The 20,015-nt window shown below is 47.0% G+C and overlaps 1 protein-coding gene across 2 annotated transcripts; it reads left to right on the top strand.

The window, feature by feature from the left end:
* Window positions 1-1,042: 1,042 nt before the first annotated feature.
* DDX17 (DEAD-box helicase 17) lies at window positions 1,043-19,526 on the top strand. Of its 2 annotated transcripts, none has more exons than XM_040986087.1 (13): window positions 1,043-1,543; window positions 5,762-5,912; window positions 6,460-6,559; window positions 8,214-8,347; window positions 8,526-8,591; window positions 9,520-9,661; window positions 9,993-10,153; window positions 10,240-10,412; window positions 10,860-10,970; window positions 11,162-11,223; window positions 11,970-12,029; window positions 15,891-16,127; window positions 16,718-19,526. In XM_040986087.1, the coding sequence occupies exons 1-13, from the start codon at window positions 1,494-1,496 to the stop codon at window positions 17,221-17,223; spliced, it is 1,953 nt and encodes a 650-aa protein (XP_040842021.1). In that variant the 5' UTR covers window positions 1,043-1,493; the 3' UTR covers window positions 17,224-19,526. The 2 variants fall into 2 exon arrangements, with proteins under 2 accessions (XP_040842021.1, XP_040842029.1); XM_040986095.1 differs by having other exon boundaries at window positions 15,891-16,131; window positions 16,716-19,526.
* Window positions 19,527-20,015: the final 489 nt, after the last annotated feature.

The raw sequence follows: 20,015 nt of genomic DNA, 5'->3' as shown, positions 1-20,015 counted from the left end.
GGCCCCAGTGACAACCCACAAGGCCATCTCTGGGCCATTTTTTCAGTCACTTGGGAAACAAAGCAGAAGTCACTGCCCAGCCCCCTCCCGAAGGGCCTGTCGCCTGTCCCCTTCCATCCATCTGTAGAAATACACGGGGCGGCGGCGAGGTGGCCTCAGGAACACGGCGGTTCCGTGCGGCTGCGTGGCCGAGCTGCTAAAGCCCCTGGAGGAAAGGAGATAGCGCAGGGAAGGAGAGAGCCTAGAAGAAGCAGTGGAGAAGGTTGCCTAACTGGCTAAAAACAGGCACCAAGTGTCACCCTTTGGTGTCTTTAGGCTCCCGCTCTGAGCCCCTTCAGTTTCCAGCGAGTGCTCAGAGGGACCCGGGAAAAGTGCCGCGTAATGGCGGCCATTGGCCGCGGCGTCGACCTCAGCAGGGGCTCCGGGAACATTTTGTTTCTGTTCCACGTCAACTGTTCTCAGGCGGGACGGTGAAAATACCGCTCCAAGAGACGCACCTCAGGGTGAAGCAAGCGGAGCAGATAAGGTCTTAACCTAGCCCGCACGTCGCCGCCGAATCCACTTTCCAAAGAAAGGGGCTCGGCGGATCCATCATGGCTACCGGCGCCAGCGCAGCAGAGTCAACCGAAAGGAAATGGCGCCGGGGCGCGCGGCCAGTCCCGGCAGGCACAGGGCGACGGAAGGAGAAGGCCGCCGAAGGCATCAGGAAGGACGAGTTGAGGGACTTTAAAAACAAACAAACCCTTCTGGGGACCCTAAGTTGGACGATAACATGGAACGGTTATTGTTTGCAAAGCAACTCGCACAAGGAAACTCCGGGTTCCGTGCTGCGGTTAGAATCCGGCAAAATATTCTATTCTCTAAACAGAATGCGTTACGCAGACTGCGCATCTCCGCCACAGCGGGCCGGCCAACCACGCCAAGAATGTTACGTCGCACCGGAGGCTCTTTCCCCCGCCCTCCCCACGTTCTAGTCCGGGCGGCGCGAGACCTCTACGCTCGCTCCGTACTTTCTTTTCTCCTTCCGCCGGCCGCAACGTTCGCCCTCCTCCGCCATTGGCGTAAAGCGCTTGCCAGAATAGCCGCAGCGCCCTGCGGCGCCCTCGGGCTATTCCGAGACGCTGTTTACGTATCGCCTCAGACGTACGTAGCGTTAAGTTGGAGCAGGCTCAGCGGCAGCCGCCATTTTGTGCTGTCGCTGGGAAGGAAGGAGACGCTTGAGCCGCGGCCCTGCCGGGTTTGAGCGTACCCAAACCCTACCCAACGCTTTTATTACCCCGATTCTCTGTGTTTTGCTCCCGTCTCCGACGAGAGAGGCGGCGACGGTGGCGTCTGCGACGGGAGACAGCGCGTCGGAGCGAGAAAGCGCCGCGCCTGCCGCCGCCCCAACAGCGGAGGCGCCGCCGCCATCGGTCGTCACCAGACCGGAGCCGCAGGCCCTCCCGAGCCCGGCCATCCGTGCTCCGCTCCCAGATCTCTATCCATTTGGGACCATGCGCGGTGGCGGCTTTGGGGACCGGGACCGGGATCGTGACCGTGGAGGGTAAGGGGGGAGGGGCGAGGCCTGGCGTGGGACGAGCGGGGCGGCTGCCGCCCGCCGAGGCCGCGGCGCTCCCGCACCGGGGAGGGGGCCCTGGTTAGCGTTTCAGGGCGCGGGCCCGGGCCGGGTCGTGGGGCTGGGGGTCCCTGGGGAACCGACGCGCGGGGCCCTGCCGCCGCTGGCCGTCGTGGCGCGGCCCGGTCCCGCCCCGAGGAGAGCGGGAGGGGCGGCCTGGCCGGCTACGGGGCCCCCGGGCCCGGCGCGTCGGCGGCTTCCCGGTCATTTGATCGCTCCGGGGCGCCGCCGCCCGCCGCCCGCCGCCCGCGTCTGGAAAAATCGGAACGCGAAATGGCTTCCTCAAGTGGTGGTCCCCAGCTAACACTGTTCCCGGCACTGCACCCCGAAAGGCGACTTTACAGTCCGCTGCTTATTTACGTGATACGGAGAAAGCACTTTTTAGAAAGCGGAGCTGATTTTCTTCTAAATGATAGGGTTTGGTTTTTGGGGGGGAGAGGGTGTCGCTAGTTAAGATTTTTCAGGTTTGGGCTTTCTTTTTTTCCCCTTCCCTGTCTGGACTGCAATAACTCCTCGGCCTCCAGAAAGTTTTGATGTTGCATTCCCTAGTGACTACCGACCGCCGGGTTTGCAGTGAGCAACGTTCCACTACGAGCTTTTTTGGGTTTTGTTTGTTTGTTTGTTTTTTGTCCTGCTGAATAAACAGTAATGTGACTCCATCCCTGTGTGGCATCGGACAAGGTCCCTCGGCTTTGGCAGCCTGCTTCCTCGTGTGAAGCCGGGCATAGTAGTCGCCTTTTCTTGCTTTTCTCGAATTGGAGAATGTAGTAGTGCAATAGTAGTCCTAATGGTTTTCTCTCCAAAGCTTGTTGTCTTACGGGCTCAAATGTGCAAGGACCGGAGTTACTACTCACACACTTCCAGATCACTGAGTTTACACAAAATGAATAATTTTGGTTCATTGCTCAAAGAAGAAAAAACTCAGAGCTTGGTGTTGAATCAGGGTGTAGAAGAAGAAATCTTTGCTAGTGCTTCCAGAGAAGCTGAGATTCTAAATGCTTAGTCAGTACCACGTCTTAGAGAGCTGGACCGAATGTGGTGAAGTTGAAAATTCCTGTTAATGTTCAAATTTCAAACCGAATCCTTGCACACAACGCCCCAGGAGCCATCAGACCCAGCACGTTTGTAGGGACAGTGTTCCTGCTAGGATATTGGGAACAACTCCTGTCTCTGGAAATTGTGTTCGTGCAGTTGAATGTAACACAGCTGTGAAAAAGAATAATGTGCATCCGTATGGGTGGCACAAGTGATGGTATGATGCTAGATTTCAGGTTACAGACAACTGTGACAAGACCTAGAGAAGGTCACAAAATTCAAGGTGGTGGTAGTAGCCATGGTAGGGACCCTCTGCATGGGGCAGGCTAGGTTACTGGAGTACTGCTGCTGTTGTGTATTTAAGGCAGTGTTTGAGTTAGTATTGGCTAACAAAAGGAAACTTGGAAGTTAGCAACCCATACTTGACTGATGCCATGTTGACTCAGTATCAGTTGACATTTTCCAAACTGGTCAATAGTTTCAAACCAAATAGCCCTTCCTAAGTTGTGCCTCCACACTGCCTTCACTGTATAATTTCTGAATGGCTGTGTCCTTTAAAATGGAATGGTTTGTTGCCCTTGAGAGGGAAATTTGGGTGAGGTCAATGTGTGTACATGCACAGTCCAGAATTATGGACTATACGTTAAACTAGTAGCTGAGTTTATTACATGGTGTATGAAGGAGCAGGCTGGTGCTCACTCTGCAGGTAGAAGGCTCTCTGGAATGTTGATGGACAAATTGGAAACATAGAAGACAGTATAATTTCTGAGAACCCACCCAGGGTATGCCTTTAAAGTAGCTGTTGAATTGTAATGGGGGGGAAGCAGTTTTTTAAAAATGTCCTTAATCTGAAGAGTGGGGCTGGGGCAATCCTCCACTGTTTTCCCCAGACAGTTAGTAGGGAGCTGGATCTGAAGTATAGCAACCAGGACACAAAGCAGAACCCTTATGTGCTGTGCCACACTTCACTTGCTGCCCTGCAGGGCTGGCATCAGGAAGCATTTTTTGAAGCAATCATAAGCCTTCAAAGAGACCTATGTGGAATGCTGCAATAGTGCCGAAATAACGTTACCCAAGAGCCCCGTGAGACCAGGCCGTGGGGGAGAAAGCTGGGTTTGGGCTCTTTCCATTTTACTGTTTGCAAGACTGGCAAATAGACCGTTTCTTGAGCGTCTTCAGTTGTTTCCCTCTGCTGTGAGGGGTGAGGGTGGCAGGATGCTTCAGGTGATGGTTTCTCTGCATTGCCGAGCCCTGCACCTAGGAGCATGCTCAGAGTTGCGGGTAGGTGGGTAACGGCTCAACGCCTTTCTTGGTGTCATTCCTAATTTCACTGGATAAGCAGTTCCATACATAGAGTTAGCTGAGTTCTTCCTATTGAGTGTAAGTTCCCAGTAACTTTCCTGTGTACATCAAGTGTCTAGCTTGATGTACAATTGCTCAAAGCAGTTGTGGGAGAGCAGGGCCCCTTACAGGAGTGCAGCTACTGTCCGTTGTGAAGCAGAGCTTCCTTCGGAGGGATGCCCTAAGTGGGTTACAGTAGGAAAAGGAGGTTTGGTTACATGAAATGGATCACAGAATGAGAAATTTTGACTTAAAAAATTCATACAATTTGTGGGCTGCACTCAGCTCAAATTTTTACATGGATTGAAATAGGGGAAATCACAGCTCATTGGGATTTTCAAGGGAAAGTATCTTTCATCTTTGGCAGGCTGGGCATGTTTATATTCCAGTCAAGCTTACATGTTACAGCATGTGCTGTAAAACATGTTAGAAAGTGCAACCGTGTGGCGTCAGGTGTGTTAGGACACCAGTGGCTGTGCCACCGTTATCCTGTGGGTGCTAGTTGCAGCCTTGGAGACGCAAGTCCTGGTTCCTGACCCGGCCCCGGCCCTGTGGTCATCAGGGGAGTGAAGTAGCAGATGGGAGAGTATTTCATCTCTCCCTTTCTATAACTGCCTTGCAAATAAATAAGGCATTTTTAAGCACTTATTTTAACCATTTAAAAAGGTTTTTTTTTTTTCAATTTTTTTTTTAAAGATTTATTTTTATTGCAAAGTCAAATATATAGAGGAAGATCTTCTGTCCATTGATTCACTCCCCAACTGACTGCAACAGCCTGTGTCTCTTCCGGGTCCTCCAGGCAAGTGCAGGGTCCCAAAGGCTTTGGACCATCCTCAACTGCTTTCCCAGGCCACAAGCAGGGAGGCTAGATCGGAAGTGGGGCCGCCAGCATTAGAACCAGTGGCTGTATGGGATCCCAGCGCATGTAAGACGAGGACTTTAGCTGCTAGGCCACGCTGCTGGGCCTCATTTTTTAAGTCTTCGTTTGAAAGGTAGGAGTCCAACAACATCGACGAGAATCTTTGCAGATGCCCGCAGTCCCCAGGGCTGAGCTAGGCTGGGCAAAAGCCTGGGCATTACTTCAGTCAACACCTGCTGCCTCCCAGGATGCGTGTTAGCAGGAAGCCCGAATGGAAGTGGAGCTGGGATTTAACCCACACGTGCCAGTGTGGCATTCAGTACTTCCCCAGTGGCTTCTTAAATCTGTTGGGTTTGCTTTTGAACTTACTAATGCCTTTTTCTGCAAATAAGTAATACAATTTGAGAACAAAAGAGATGGGGTAAAGGTGCAAACAGGAGGGGAAGAAAGCCATGAATTTTTGTTGTGCTGTTTCAGTAGCATCAACTGAAGGTGAAGGACCAGTCTGTTACAGGTTTCTAGATGAGCAGGCATGCTCTTCACAAGGGAACACAGAGCTGTTTGAAGTTTGAACTTCCTGCCTGTGGTCTCGCCGTTGATTTAAGCTGGATGATGCTCTTCACCTACATGTGTATGGCTTAGTATCTTCAGAACCATTGAAAACTGTGATTTGGTGTTCAGTGCGTGCCCAGTAGCTGCTTCTTGAGGAATTGAATTTTGCTGACCCATGTTGTATTTACTGTGTTAGATAGCTTGCTCCGTGCACACCCTCATCCATCTTTACAGCAGCTTCTGTGCCTGCTGCTCGTGGGAATTCTACCTCACTTGGGAAACTAAAGGGTAATAAAATGATCTGCTTTTGTGGCATGTAAGAAGCAGTAATACTAATTATTTTTAAATTATGGTTCCAGATTTGGAGCAAGAGGTGGTGGTGGCCTTCCCCTGAAGAAATTTGGTAATCCTGGGGAGCGTTTACGTAAAAAGAAATGGGATTTGAGTGAGCTCCCCAAGTTTGAGAAGAATTTTTATGTGGAACATCCGGAAGTGGCAAGGCTGACGCCAGTAAGTGTCTGAATTCTTTTTTCTCTAAAAAGATGAGCAAGCCGGAGTTTTCTCGTATAACTGGTATTGCTACTTTGTTGTAGTGTGGTAGAACATCCCTGAGGCTCTTAGTAGAGCTTCCGCTGCTCCAAGGAGCCAGTGGAGATGTTTTTTCCTGCGTTAATAGTGCTGTCCAGCCTGTTGGTTGTACGTGATTTCATCTTGTTCATTGGGTAATGTCTTCATCTAGGAATCAGAATTAATTTTAAGCCGACATTGTGTACTCTTGTTTAACCTCATTACAGTTTTTTTTTTTCCCCAATTTGTAACTCTGGCCTTGAATAGATGACTTTCCTTTTGGTTTTCTAATCTGTGGAAATGGAGCTCTTAATTACAGCATTGTTTGTTAACACACAGGCTGAATATTTAGCAAAGCACTGTAGAGTGCTAAATGCAGGTGCTGGCGGAGTGGCCATTGTGACTGTGGTTTTTCAGCTGATCTAAAACATAGAGCTTTGAATATTTAGAATAACTTGTTTACTAAATTTGCCTTTATTCTTCTCTGTAGTATGAGGTTGATGAGCTACGCCGGAAGAAAGAGATTACAGTGAGAGGAGGAGATGTTTGTCCTAAACCCGTGTTTGCCTTCCATCATGCTAACTTCCCACGTAAGTGTTCTTACATCCACAATCCTTTTTCTTTAAGGTTCATTTTTGTTAGAAAGATTTCCAAAGGGAAGGAGAGATGGAGGAAGATAACTCCATCAACTAGTTCACTCTCCATATGGCTGCAGTGGCCTGAGCTGAGCCAACCTGAAGACAGGAGCCAGGAACTCTTCAGGCCCCCACGTGGGTACAGGTGCCCAAGGCCTTGGGTCGTTCTCCACTGCTTTCTCAGGCCATATGTAAGGAGTTGGATTGAAAGTGGAGCAGCAGGGATACAAACCAGCATTCATAGGGGATGTTAGCGCTTGCAGGTTGAAGATTAGTATATTGAGCCACTGCTCCATCCCCTCAGTCCATAATCTTAATGGTTAAATGGTAAGCATGAGTATAAATTAAGATATTGAAAAATTTTGATGTAGACTCAGAATTATATTGCAAAGACAAATGAAAAACTTTTTTTTTTTTTTTTACATATCTTGGGAAGTTTATTCCAGCGGGGCAGGAACAGGGGAAGGGGAGGGGGGGGAAGGGAGGCCAGAAGGAGGAGAGAGGGGAAGAGCAAGGAAGAGGAGGCCAAGAAGAAGAGGACAAATAAAAAACTTTTAACAAGTCATAATTTGTATAATGGCTTAACATTTTTTTTTTTCATTAAATATTTATTTATTTTTGTTGGAAAGTCATTTACAGAGCAGAGGAGAGACAGAGAAAGATTTTCCATCCACTGGTTCAGTCACCAAGTAGCCGCATTGGCTAGAGCTAAGACGATCTGGAGCCAGGAACCAAAAGCTTCTTCCGGGTGTCCCACGCGGGTACATGGTCCCGGGTCTTTGAGCCATCCTCTACAGTTTTCCCAGGCCACAAGCAGGGAGCTGGATGGGAAGTGGAGCAGCTGGGACACGAACTGGCACCCATATGGGATCCCAGTGCATTCAAGGCGAGGACTTAAGCCACTAACCTATCTCTCTTTGGACCTTAGCTTTTTGCTATTATATTCATTTTATTTGAAAGGCAGAGAAGTACTCCTGTCCGCTGTTTTCATTTCCCAAATTCCTGAAACAGCCAGAGCTGGGCCAGGCCCTGGAACCAAAATACTTTAGTCTTTCCCATCTCTCTTAGCAAATAGCTGTAAGATTCAGTAAATAGAAAAAGCAAGGCTTGGATAAATTTTGCCTCCAGGGAGCTTAAAATTTATTTTGTTGTTGTTGTTGCCATTCACATTAAGCACTTAATTAGGTAAATAGAAAAAGCAAGGCTTGGATAAATTTTGCTTCCAGGGAGCTTAAAATTTATTTTGTTGTTGTTGTTGTTGTTGCCATTCACATTAAGCACTTAATTATTTGAAAGGCAGCTTTTGAGGAAGAAGTAGATCTGCTGGTTCACTCCCTGGAGGGCTACAACAGCCTGAACTGGGCCAGGCTGAAGTCAGGGGCTTAACCAATTGGGCTGTCCTCTGCTGCTTTCCCAGACGCATCAGCAACAGGGATCTAATAGGAAGTACAGCTGAGGGGAACTCAGACAAGTGCCCATATGGGTGGCCAATTGGCCTCAATTGCGTCGCTGCAACAGCAGGTTTAATTTAAAAGGTTTTAAAGCCAACTTTTGTGCATGTGGTGGTATAGTTTTGTTTAGAGGCAGTTGCCTGCTTATTTTCTTGCAGAGTATGTAATGGACGTGTTGATGGATCAGCACTTCACAGAACCAACACCAATTCAGTGCCAGGGATTTCCATTGGCTCTTAGTGGTCGGGACATGGTGGGCATTGCTCAGACGGGCTCTGGGAAGACACTGGCGGTATGTTCCAGCTCTGTTTCCATTGTTCTGGTGTTATTCAAGGGGTAGAGATGGTCTCCCCACTTCCAATTTTTCAAGTCTAGAATTGGGTTCAAATTTGGGTTGCTCTTGTGTTGGGGTATTTTTTGTTTTGCTTTTTTGATGGTGATATAACGCTGTCATTCTTTTTCCCTTCCAGTATTTGCTGCCTGCGATTGTCCATATTAACCACCAGCCATACTTGGAAAGGGGAGATGGCCCAATTGTAAGTGTATTTTAGCTTATTTATAATTCCAAGAAAACTGCAACTTATCTTGAATTGTTTACTACATCGTTTGCATCATGTGATTTTATTCTGAATTCCATCCTCCATTTAATGATTTAAAATAAGTTCGTGGTCACACAGCTACTAAATGGCTGAGCTTGATTTCAAAGACTTTACACTTCAGCTATATGCATATTGCTTTTATACATATGAAATGCACTGTTGTTCTTTATTGCACAATGACATACAAAGGGGCTGTGGTTTAAGATTATTAAAAATAACTAAAAATAAGTTTTTTTATTTGAAAGTCACAGAGCGAGGAGAGACAGGCCTTCCAGTTGCTGGTTTATTCCCCAAGTGCCCACAGCAGCCAGAGCTGGACCAGTGCAGAGCCCCAGTGGCTTATTCCAGGTCTCCCACATGGGTGGGTGCAGGAGCCTGTGAAGTGGTCCACCTTTCACTGCTTCCCTAGGCGCATTAACAAGAAGCTGAATTGGAAGTGCTGCAGGCGGGAGTTGCAGACACTGTGGCACAGTGCTGGCCCCAATATATACTTATTTTTTGTCTTTGTCATTCCGATTGTCAGGTCGGTACATTCCTGTGCAATGATGTTTTCTTTGTACAGTGTGTGTTCCGTTCTGTGTGCCTGTGTTATCATTAGCTGGCCTTTGACGGATGGTTGCACAACTCATGTGTTTCTTGCTAATATTTTAATCCATGGTTTTTTTATTGCTGTTTTGAGTTAACTCATTTAAGGCTAGACAGTGCAGTCATATACATGTGACATGTAGAATCATGAGTCAAACGTATATTTTCACAAATCAGACAATAATGAAAAGTTAGATTGCCTTTTGTACTTTGTTATTGGTGTGTCTGCTTTTCTTTTATTTGGGTATCAAGATTTTGGGTTTTTTGTCTTTTATTTTAGTGTTTAGTTCTGGCTCCTACCAGAGAGCTTGCCCAGCAGGTGCAGCAGGTGGCTGATGACTATGGCAAATGTTCAAGATTGAAAAGTACCTGCATTTATGGGGGTGCTCCTAAAGGTCCTCAAATCCGGGACTTGGAACGAGGTAATTAAGTTTTAGTGTGTAAGAAATACTAGAGTAGCTTACTTTGCCAGTTGCTGTGAATGAAGATGAAAATATAGGGTTCTCATGGGAAATTGAGTTTCAGTCTTTTGGTGGTTTTCAGATAAGGTCAAATAGCTGGTTATGAGAGGATGTGTGTTGAACCAGGTTACAGACTTGCATAAGATTTTGTGATTGTATGAAAGTTCTCCATACCTTATGCCCTGTAGCATTGGGTACATGCGACCTCGAGCTGGTGCTGCTTAATTTATTTGGGGAGGCTTAGACTTTGTAGAAAGGGTTCTTAATTGTCTGGATCTGACTTTATTTACAGGTGTTGAGATCTGTATAGCTACTCCTGGACGCCTGATCGATTTCCTGGAGTCGGGAAAGACAAATCTTCGTCGATGCACTTACCTTGTACTGGACGAGGCTGACAGGATGCTTGATATGGGCTTTGAACCTCAGATCCGTAAAATCGTTGATCAGATCAGGGTGTGTAAAGTGGATGTACTGTGGTCCTTATTCCCTTAGACTCCTGTGTAGTTGTAGCCTAAACGCAAACCTTTCTTTGCCCGTAGCCTGACAGGCAGACTTTGATGTGGAGTGCAACCTGGCCCAAAGAAGTGAGGCAGCTGGCCGAGGACTTCCTGCGCGATTACACACAGATCAACGTGGGCAACCTGGAGCTGAGCGCCAACCACAACATCCTGCAGATTGTGGATGTTTGCATGGAGAGTGAGAAGGACCACAAGTACGGAAGGGCTCGCTGGTCTACATCTTCCTAATAACCCTCCAAAACCAATGGGTTCCTGAGGCCCCGAGACACAAGTGCTGGCTAGCTTTCTGAAATTCCTTTCTGTGTCTCATTCGTCAGAGCCCTGTGTTAAAGGCTGGATTCTAGGTCCTTGGGTTTGAATCCTGGCCCTGCTATTTAGCAGCTGGTTTACTTTAGACAGATTTAGTTTTCTGATTCCTTAGCTCTGTTCACTGTGAAATGGAGAGAATATCCATTGCCCTGAGGCTAGTTTGAGTCAATATTTGTCAGGAACAAGAGTTGTTCTGACTGATGTCCTCTATGTTTGCTAGAATTTGCTAATGAGTAATGAGGGAAGTTGTTTAGCTTCGGGAGTTGATAGCACAGCTGTGTGTCCAGGGGAGCTTGTCCATGTGCTGGTTCTAACAGTTGTCTTGCTGTTAGGTTGATCCAGTTGATGGAAGAAATCATGGCTGAAAAAGAAAACAAGACGATAATATTTGTGGAGACAAAGAGACGCTGTGATGACCTCACGCGAAGGATGCGCAGAGATGGGTGAGCAGGGCATAGGGGTCCTTGGCTGCAGGTTAACTGCTGACACTGCGGGTGGTTTGCCCTGATGGCTGACATGTCGTTTATTCTTGAAGTAAACAATTGACTAGTAAGTCTTCAGAGTTTCATCAGTGTTATGTGATAGTATTTCCTTTTTAAAGCTTGGTTTTCTTTCTTTGCTTTCCTTTTGATAGTTGGCCAGCCATGTGTATCCATGGGGACAAGAGTCAACCAGAAAGAGATTGGGTTCTTAATGGTGAGTCCAACATTTTTTTTCCCGTAGGTGTTTTCTGAGTCTGTCAAGAACCAGCTAGATGGCTTCCCGTGTGAAGTTTTGGCGCCTGGCCTTAGCCTGGCCCTGCCTTGGCTTTCGGTGGCATTTGTGGCATTATCAAGATGGAAAGTTTGGTCTCTTGTCTGTCTTCAAATAAATTTTAAGGAGTTTTTTTGTTTTGTTTTTTTTTAAGATACATTTTTATTGGAAAGGCAGATTTACAGAGGGAGAGACAGATTTTCCCTCCACTGACCGACTCCCCAAATGGCCACACCAGCTAAAGCTGGGCTGGTCCTAATCCAGGAGCCTGTCTCCCACGCGGGTGCAGGGCCCAAGGACTTCAGTTATCCAGCATGCTTTCACAGGAAGCTGGATCACTGGAATAGCCAGGGCTCAATCCAGCGCACACATAGGATGTCAGCAGCACAGGTTGGAAACTTAGTAAGCTACTATGCCGTACCTCTGGCCCCTAATTTTTTTCTTAGGAAAAGCAGTTCTGGCTCATGTTAGTTACTGATGGACACGGATTGATATTTGCTGTTACTGGTTGAGGTTACTTGTGGTATATTGTCACTCTGCTAAAAATGTATCAAAAGAACATTCTTAGATTGAAAGGTTTGGCACTTTTTAAAAGAACAGTCACTTAACCTTAGCTGTATATAAATTTGTTTATTTATTTAAATAAACAAATTGAGTTTAATGGTTCTTCCACCTTTTTCCCTCCACAGAGTTCCGTTCCGGAAAGGCCCCCATCCTCATTGCCACAGATGTAGCCTCCCGCGGGCTAGGTTTGTATAGATAGGCATCACTGACCGTGGTATATATACCGTCTTGTTGAAAGACTCGTCATTTCAAATTAGAGTTATATGTACAAGTGTCTAGATAAATATTTAAAAGAGGAAAAAATGCAAGCAAGATTTTTCCCTTCCCCCACGATTTTTTTTAGAGCCTTATTTATTTATTTACTTTCTTTTTCTTTTCGGAGTCTCTTCCTGCTCCTAACAAACAGGCTTTGGTCTGCAGCAAGGCCTAGGCATGACTCTTCAGTTACCGGGAGAGGAGACATTCGCTTGAATGGCTCAGCTTCCTCCTGGCCTTCCTGTTCCCTGGCAAGATGCGAGGACCCTGTTGAGCCTAGCTAGCATCAGCTGGTTTTTGAGTTACTCTTTTCCAGTATCAATCTGTCTATGCTTGAGAATAGAGAACGTAGATAGGTAAACATAGAGGCCCAGTTCCTGAATGAAATTGTCTGACACAATGTCATTCATCAGTTACGTCCTTACTGCCCAGTTTCCTTTCCTGAAGGAGAGTGGCCACGGGCGTTATTACCCCTCCTCCCACCAACCTCTCGCATCGAGGATGCGTTGCCTCCTTGGTGCTTTATGTTGAGGGTATTCTTCCAACTTTTCGGACCCATAATGACTAAAGATACATGCAGATAGCTTGTGTGTTAACCCATCATCATCCTGAGCTACTTAGCAGATCTAACAACTTTTATAATTAAAAAATGAGGTTACTTCTCTCACAAGGAAATATTTAAGTTGTTGAGAAGTACTTGGTTCCTTGTGAAAGGGACCAGATTCCCTTAGCTATTTGGTAGAAAGTTACTCAAATTAGGCTACCAAACAAGGAGGCCTTTCTGCCCTGCACATGCTCATGCCCACCTTGAGAGGAGAGGCTCGCAGCCATGACGGGGAGTTGTCTCTGCCCGCTGAGGTCATGTCTGGATCTGTGCCGTTAGAACTTGGGCCTGTTGGGAGAGGCGGTGGAGGCCTGAAAGCCGTGGACGGAAAAGCTTTCAGTAATGGTGGTTTTTCAGCAGGCTTGCTATGTGCTGGTAGCTTCTTTGTGCATCTTGCCTAGACAATTCAAACATTTGCTCCATGTTCTCTATATTGAAACCAAATCAATTGGCTGCCATTAGAATAATGTAGACTCGATCCCACCCTCACTCAGGAGGTGAGGGAAGAGGGAAGGTACCTTGAGTCTGTTTCTTGTTACTCATCACCAGTGCTTGTTCTGGGCCCCTTTGTTTGCTGCCTTGTAAAAATCAAAAGGAGGGAGAAAACCCACCGCAATGGCAGAATCTGACCGAGGTCCTACAAGATCCTGGAAAGTGAAGGCTTCTACCTCATAGACAGGGGTGCAATTTTCAGCTGAGTCACCAGGCTTTTTTTCACTTCCTGTCAAGCGATGGTCTCTTAAATGTTCCCTTCAGGTAAGTTCTTTGATTCCCATAATTTTATAATAGTCATACTTTATAATAGGCAATCATTACTCCCTTTCCATTGGGAGCTTTTTCTTTTTTTCCTCTTTTTATCTTTTTTTTTTTTTGTTTGAACTACACACTGTTAAGTTGAAAGTATTGAATTTATTTTGTTTTGTTTTTTGACAGAAGCTTTGATATCAGCTGCAGCTCATTGTCAGCACATGGCCGAGACAAACCTGCACTGGGCCCAAGTAGCTCTAGCTGAGCCTGTTGGCTGGTCTTACTCCCTGCTAGTTAGTGCTGGAGATGGCCATGTGCTAGGACCTTACCCTGGGCAGCTGGCCAAAACATTAACTTGTCCATTTTCTTACCCTGCTACAGCATCTTCTATAAAGACAGCAAGATAATATTGTGGCAGTGCACAAATAACAGCAGGGCAGGCTTGACTGGAGGAACCCAAGTCCTGCGCTTGCTCTTCGTGCGCTCAGCCAGCTGTGTGTGCACGGGACACCTTCCTAGTTGAAGAACTTGCATCTTGTCTGTCCCCCCATTGAGCTTCTCTAGAAGTACTCGTAGTAGTGCCTCACGTGTTGACTGCAGCCTCCAGTGCTTCCTGCTGTGGACGCACACTTTGGTGCGGCCCCGGGCAGGAGTCCAGCTTGCTCTGCTTCCCATGACCTGCACACACATGGATTAGTAGGGAACTTTATTCTAGCTCTGAAGACGTGGTCATGGAGTGTACTCCCTGTCCTGTCCCCTGCAGCCTCTTCCCCACCCACCCACACCCTGCCCCATCTCCCATCCGTCCTGGCCCTCTGCCTTTTTTTAAATTGTTGCCTCAGCGACCTGAGCCGGAGACTCACGCTGCCCCCTGTGATAAGTGCCTTCTCGCCTTTCTGGTGTGATTCAGGACCTGCGGGTCAGTAAAGACCGAGGAGCCTTTACTGTAATAAGAAACAGACATAACGCCCCTCTTCTTCATGAGCCCTGTACCAACAGCTGATTTTTAAAAATCATCTCCCCTTCCCCCCTGAAATTAATCCAGTCTGGGCAATAGATGCAGTCTGACCCTTTGGAAGTAACTTTTTTATTAATTATTTTTTTCTACAATCACCCCAATTATCCTTGGGGGAGGCGTTGGAGGACCTGAAATTTTTACCCGAACCCAGGTTCTCCGGCGCTTGGCAACCAAATGGGGCTACAGAGAAGCATCTAAGCCAGTTCACAGAGCGAGCGTGTGTGGGGACTGCTCACTGCCACGGACCCTTGATGCATGCTCCCCGCGCTCCAGTGGTCCCGTGTCAGAAGGCGGAGTTTTCGAAAGGAGGCCGCCAAAAATAAAAGGCAAAGAGACGGGATCGGCTGCAGCGGTTTCCCAAAGGAGGAGGGAGTGTGCATCGGTCTGGTAACAAACAGAGAATGTTTTTTAATTACTTCTATCACAAAAATCTGTGTTTTATTTAGGATATTTTCTGAATATTCTTTGTAAAATGCAGATTTTTCTACAAAACGATAGGATTCTTTGTTATGTTAAATTTATTGTGTAAATAGAATTGAAGAAAGGCATTCAGCTGAAAGCATTACACTAACATTTACATACTTGAAGCATCAGGAAGTAATTCAGCCCAATTCCCAGCCCTGGACAGTATAGCAAACTGTCTCAAGGTTTTCCTGGTTTTTCCCTCATTATATATATATATAATTTCCCAGGTCACGTAGACAATCTTTGATGACTGAAAAAAGTACTAAGTTAAAATGACCTTGAGTTGAGAAAAAATTTATTTGGCAGAAACTGGGCTTGATAGTACAGTGAAATTTTAGTGTAATGTGTTCTTGTTGTAATTAAATAATTATTTCTGCAAAGGAAAAATTGGTAAATATGTAAACTTTGGTTATAATTGGTTTTTTTTAAATGTAAGACAATATATAAGCAGAAGGAAATTAGCCTAATTTAAATGAAGTATCTGAAGCTGTTTTTTTTTGGTTTGCTCTGTGACTGGTTTGAAGGTAAGTGTCATGTTGTTGGTGGCTTTTGCCAGGCTTCTCCCAACAGAGTAGAAGTGATAACTGGTAACTTAACCTTGTCAATTACCACCTCCTTTTCTAATAGCAGTTCTGAAAAGGAATTTGGTAAGGCCAATTTTGGTGCAACTCCTGTCAGTACAGTGGCCAAAATAATAAAGGCAGGAGTTGGAATGATTGGATGGGATTCTAGCATGAGGGCTCATGTCCCAGGGGCCGTAGATTCTCTTTTACTCTGTTGGGATGAGTCTGGTTTTTTTTTTTTTTTTTTTTTTTTCTTCCTACTCAGAGGGGTTGCTAACTTCATCTTCTCTCCTCTTGCTGTCATCTGCATTCGTGCTTCCCACCTGTTGTTGGCATGGCCTTTATCTCTTTCCCTGCCACCTCAACCTACACACTGACTCATCACTGCCTGAAGATGTGGAAGATGTCAAGTTTGTGATCAACTATGACTATCCAAACAGCTCAGAGGATTATGTGCACCGCATTGGCCGAACAGCCCGCAGCACCAACAAGGGCACGGCCTACACCTTCTTCACCCCAGGAAACTTAAAGCAGGCCAGGGAGCTGATCAAGGTGCTCGAGGAGGCCAACCAGGCCATCAATCCCAAACTGATGCAGCTGGTGGACCACAGAGGCGGCGGCGGTGGCGGGGGTAAGACTAAGGCCTGGCGGTAAACCAGGTCCTGCCAAAGTATCATCCTCCTGCTCATTGTGTGTCTTGTTTTTTGGATCTTGTGAAGGCTCTAGGTTGGATATTCCACAGAGCCCAGGGACAGAATTGGGTAGTTTCCATAAGCTCTACTAAATATGCAAATGAAGTGGAGCATAGTATTTGGGTAGATGATAATGTGAAGCATGTGGTGTGCTTGCTTTTTCATATCGTAAATACTTAGCTGGTTTTTGCAGCTCTCTGCCTATGGGGTGAGTAGGGATTTTGCATCATCTTGTAGTAGAGACTGAGGTGTTAGTGGGAGCCCCACAAATGTAAAATACAGTAGGACCTGCGCTTCCTCAGTGCTACTTCCACAGTCTAATATTATGTTGGTCAGCTCAGGGAAAGCACCTTGAATGTTAGGCATACTTGTGACGTGCCCCCTCACTGACCTGTGCTGTTCATCAGACTGGCTTCATTAATGACGACAGGGGCATGCTGAATACCTCAGTGTCCACTGGTGCCCTCAGAGGCAGTTCAGCTTGAATCCTGTACTTGGCATTTACCATTTCCTTATATCCTCCCATCAGGAGGTCGCTCTCGCTACCGGACCACCTCGTCGGCCAACAACCCCAACCTGATGTATCAGGATGAGTGTGACCGGAGGCTCCGAGGCGTCAAGGACGGTGGCCGGAGGGACTCTGCAAGCTATCGGGATCGTGGCGAAACCGATAGAGCTGGTTATGCTAATGGCAGTGGCTATGGAAGTCCAAATTCCGCCTTTGGAGCACAAGCAGGCCAATACACTTACGGCCAAGGCACCTATGGGGCAGCTGCTTATGGCACCAGTGGCTATACAGCCCAGGAATATGGGGCTGGCACTTACGGAGCTAGTAGCACCACCACAACGGGGAGAAGTTCACAGAGCTCTAGCCAGCAGTTTAGTGGGCTAGGCCGGTCTGGGCAGCAGCCACAGCCACTGATGTCACAGCAGTTTGCACAGCCTCCAGGAGCCACCAATATGATAGGTTACATGGGGCAGACTGCCTACCAGTATCCTCCTCCTCCCCCTCCCCCTCCCCCTTCACGCAAATGAAACCACTCAAGCCACAGTGATGTGTGCGAACTTCATGACATTGAAAGGAACACTGTCTTTTCTCTCCCTCTTTTTTTTCCCCCCCTCAACCATTGTGATTTGTCTTTTCATGCAAATTAGTTAGAACTCACTGCCAGGTTTTTTCTGCCCACCAAAGTGATCCAGTCTGTAATAACAGATTTTGTAAAATTATATATAGCCAACTGGAAGAGATTCATTTCTTCCCCCAGCTTCTTGCATGTTGAGGATACTGAGCTTTTTTTCGTCTTAAGAGAAAAAGTAAGGTGTTAAGCCATTGTGTTGGAGCCCCATTTTGTCAGTCTGAGTTTGGTGGGGGGAGATGCCGATTGGCGGCCTCCCTGAGCTGGGAGCCCCAAGGATTCTCCTGGCACAGGCTCCTCAGGCCCATGGAATTCTCCTTTTGTTTTTTAAGACGGCTTTGCCGCTGTCATTCTGGCTGATTGGTGGCTTACATACATTTCACATTTAAAATTTCTGATTGGTTTTGACTTACACTCTGCCTTCCGCTCTCAGTTATTGAAAAAATAATGATTTTAGTGTCAGGCTAGAGGTTGAATGGTTGGCTCTGGATTTAAGTGTACCTTTAATAGGTATACGTGTTCACTTGCAGAGTTGAAGTGGTAGTATCCGAGCCTCTAGGTGGAAGCTTCCTGTTTTTTTTACTTTTATAACCAGGGACCTCCTGTGACATTGAGTTCCTCTCCCAGACAGCTGCAGTAGCAAATGAACATTAATGCACTGCAAATTAGCCACATTTTAACTGGTTGGGTCTATATGCTCAGTTGTGGCGTAAAGGGCACCTTTAATTCTAAATATCCTAAAAACGGGCAATTTTTCCTTTTCAACTTGCTATTTAAAAAGCAACACTTTGCCAGTTACTCTGCCCTTTTGGCCAAGTTATCTTGAGCGAAGCATCTTAAAAAATTTGCTGAGACTCTTCCGCATGCCCTGCCTGGCCAGTGCTCAGACAGCTTGTGGGTGCCAGCTAGCTTCAGCATCCCTTGTCCTCTGCTTTTCCAGGTAGGTAGTGCTTGAGAGGGTTGAGGTCGAAAGCCCAGGTCCTTTGTACTTGCCCTCCATCTGCAGGTAGGTGAGCGCCCTCTTTGTGGTACTGTCTGGCTGCCCCCCTCGGGTAGGCCTGAGAGGATTTCCTCTTGGTCACAGTGTAGGCTAGAGTGACCCGACAGTCCCAGAAGCCTCTCCAGGTCCACTGTGGGACTGCTCATTTGTCTGCTCGTCAGTATTGTCCCTGCTGCCAGGTTGCTGAAGGGGCAAGAGCCCGTGCGTTCTGAGAGTGCACACTGCTTTCCAAGAAGTAAATACTGAGGGGGTTTTGGGGGGGTTGGTTTTTTGTGTTCTCTCTTTTTTTTTTTTTTTTTTTTTTCTTGTTTGGTTTTGTTTTCCCCTTGAAAATCTTCAGGGAGAGAAGGGATGGTTTCTGAAGGGTTCTAAGAGTTAATGGGCAACTTCGAGGTAGGTTGTCAGCGCCAACTGAAAGACATGCATGTAGAAACTTCTGCATTCTTTTTATTTTCGACTTTCTTCTTCCTTAACTTGTCTTTTTCTCCCTCGTCTTACAGAAGTTGAGGCCCAGGGAGGATGGTAGGCACTGAGAACACGCAGCAGAACTGCTGTGCTTCACACCAGAAAGCCCCTTCCCTCACATTGTGCCTGAGCACTGACTGTGGTAGCGTCCTTCAAAATCTGGTTTTTCTTAAACATGGAGGCTCCACTCCAGGGGTGCTCTCCTCTCGTGCAACTTGGAAAGCCGCCACTTGAGTGGGCACACGGGCAGTGTTTGGCTTGCCAGCTTCCCTTGTCCACCAGGGATGCTGTCATCCTAAAGTCAAATAACAGCAGATTGCGCATTTCCAAAGCTACAAGGCCGGGGCACGGCTGAAATCTAGCAGAATTCCTCCTGCCTCCGTGTCCGTCCCGCTGTGGCTTTGGAACATGGGCAGAAGACTCCTCACTGCGTTCGCGGGGGAGGGGTGTCAGTGCTGAGCTGTGGCTGCTTCTCCCCGTCCTTCCTATCCATGCATTGTGTGGACGTGCCGTCATCTTAAAGGTTGGTGGTTCTTGCTTGGGATCAGTGCTCTCCTTGTGTCCTTGCTGGTCTCTGAACACATTCCTGTTGTGTTAAGACTTGAAAGGTTGGTAGATGTGTAATGTTCAGGCACAGGATGCTAAGAGCTATGTTACTATTCTTAGTTTGTAAATTGTCCTTTTGATACCATCTTGTTTTCTTTTGTAGGTATAAATAAAAACACTGTTGACAATAAGCCATGAGTTTTATTGCATTCTTTAAGTTGGAGGGTAGTTTTTTGTTTCAGGACAAACACTCGGGGGTGTGGGCTGGGTTCACTACACACCTAATATTACAAGGGAGCTGATGGGCATCTCAAAAAATGGTGGGCTAACCTTGGGCAGGTGCTTCAAGAAAACAGTTGGCACATGAGTGGCTGGGTAGTGCTTCAGAGTGCAGGGCTAGTGCGAGCTACCAGAATACCAGCCTGTTTTAAGAGTAAGGCGCAAAGCTCAGCCTGTACCAAAGTTTGGTCTGTTTGTGGCTTGAGGGCTCACACGGAGCCTGTCGCCTTGACTACCAAATTTGGTTCCCTGGAAAGGGAGTGTTTCCACAAGAACATAGTGCCATTGTGTGTACTTGGGGTTGGCTGGTGTGTGGCATGAGGTTTGGGACTAGGGCCCTAGAGGAGCAGCAACTGGCTCTACTCACAGACTTGGCACCTGAGGGCTGCTTGTTCGGTTGG

This window comes from Ochotona curzoniae, unplaced genomic scaffold (genome assembly GCF_017591425.1).
Source record: "Ochotona curzoniae isolate NIBS_2020 unplaced genomic scaffold, NIBS_Ocur_1.0 contig_1014, whole genome shotgun sequence".
Classification (NCBI taxonomy): domain Eukaryota; kingdom Metazoa; phylum Chordata; class Mammalia; order Lagomorpha; family Ochotonidae; genus Ochotona; species Ochotona curzoniae.
Note: the sequence above shows the minus strand (reverse complement) of the source record. Positions and strands in the feature narration are given on the sequence as shown.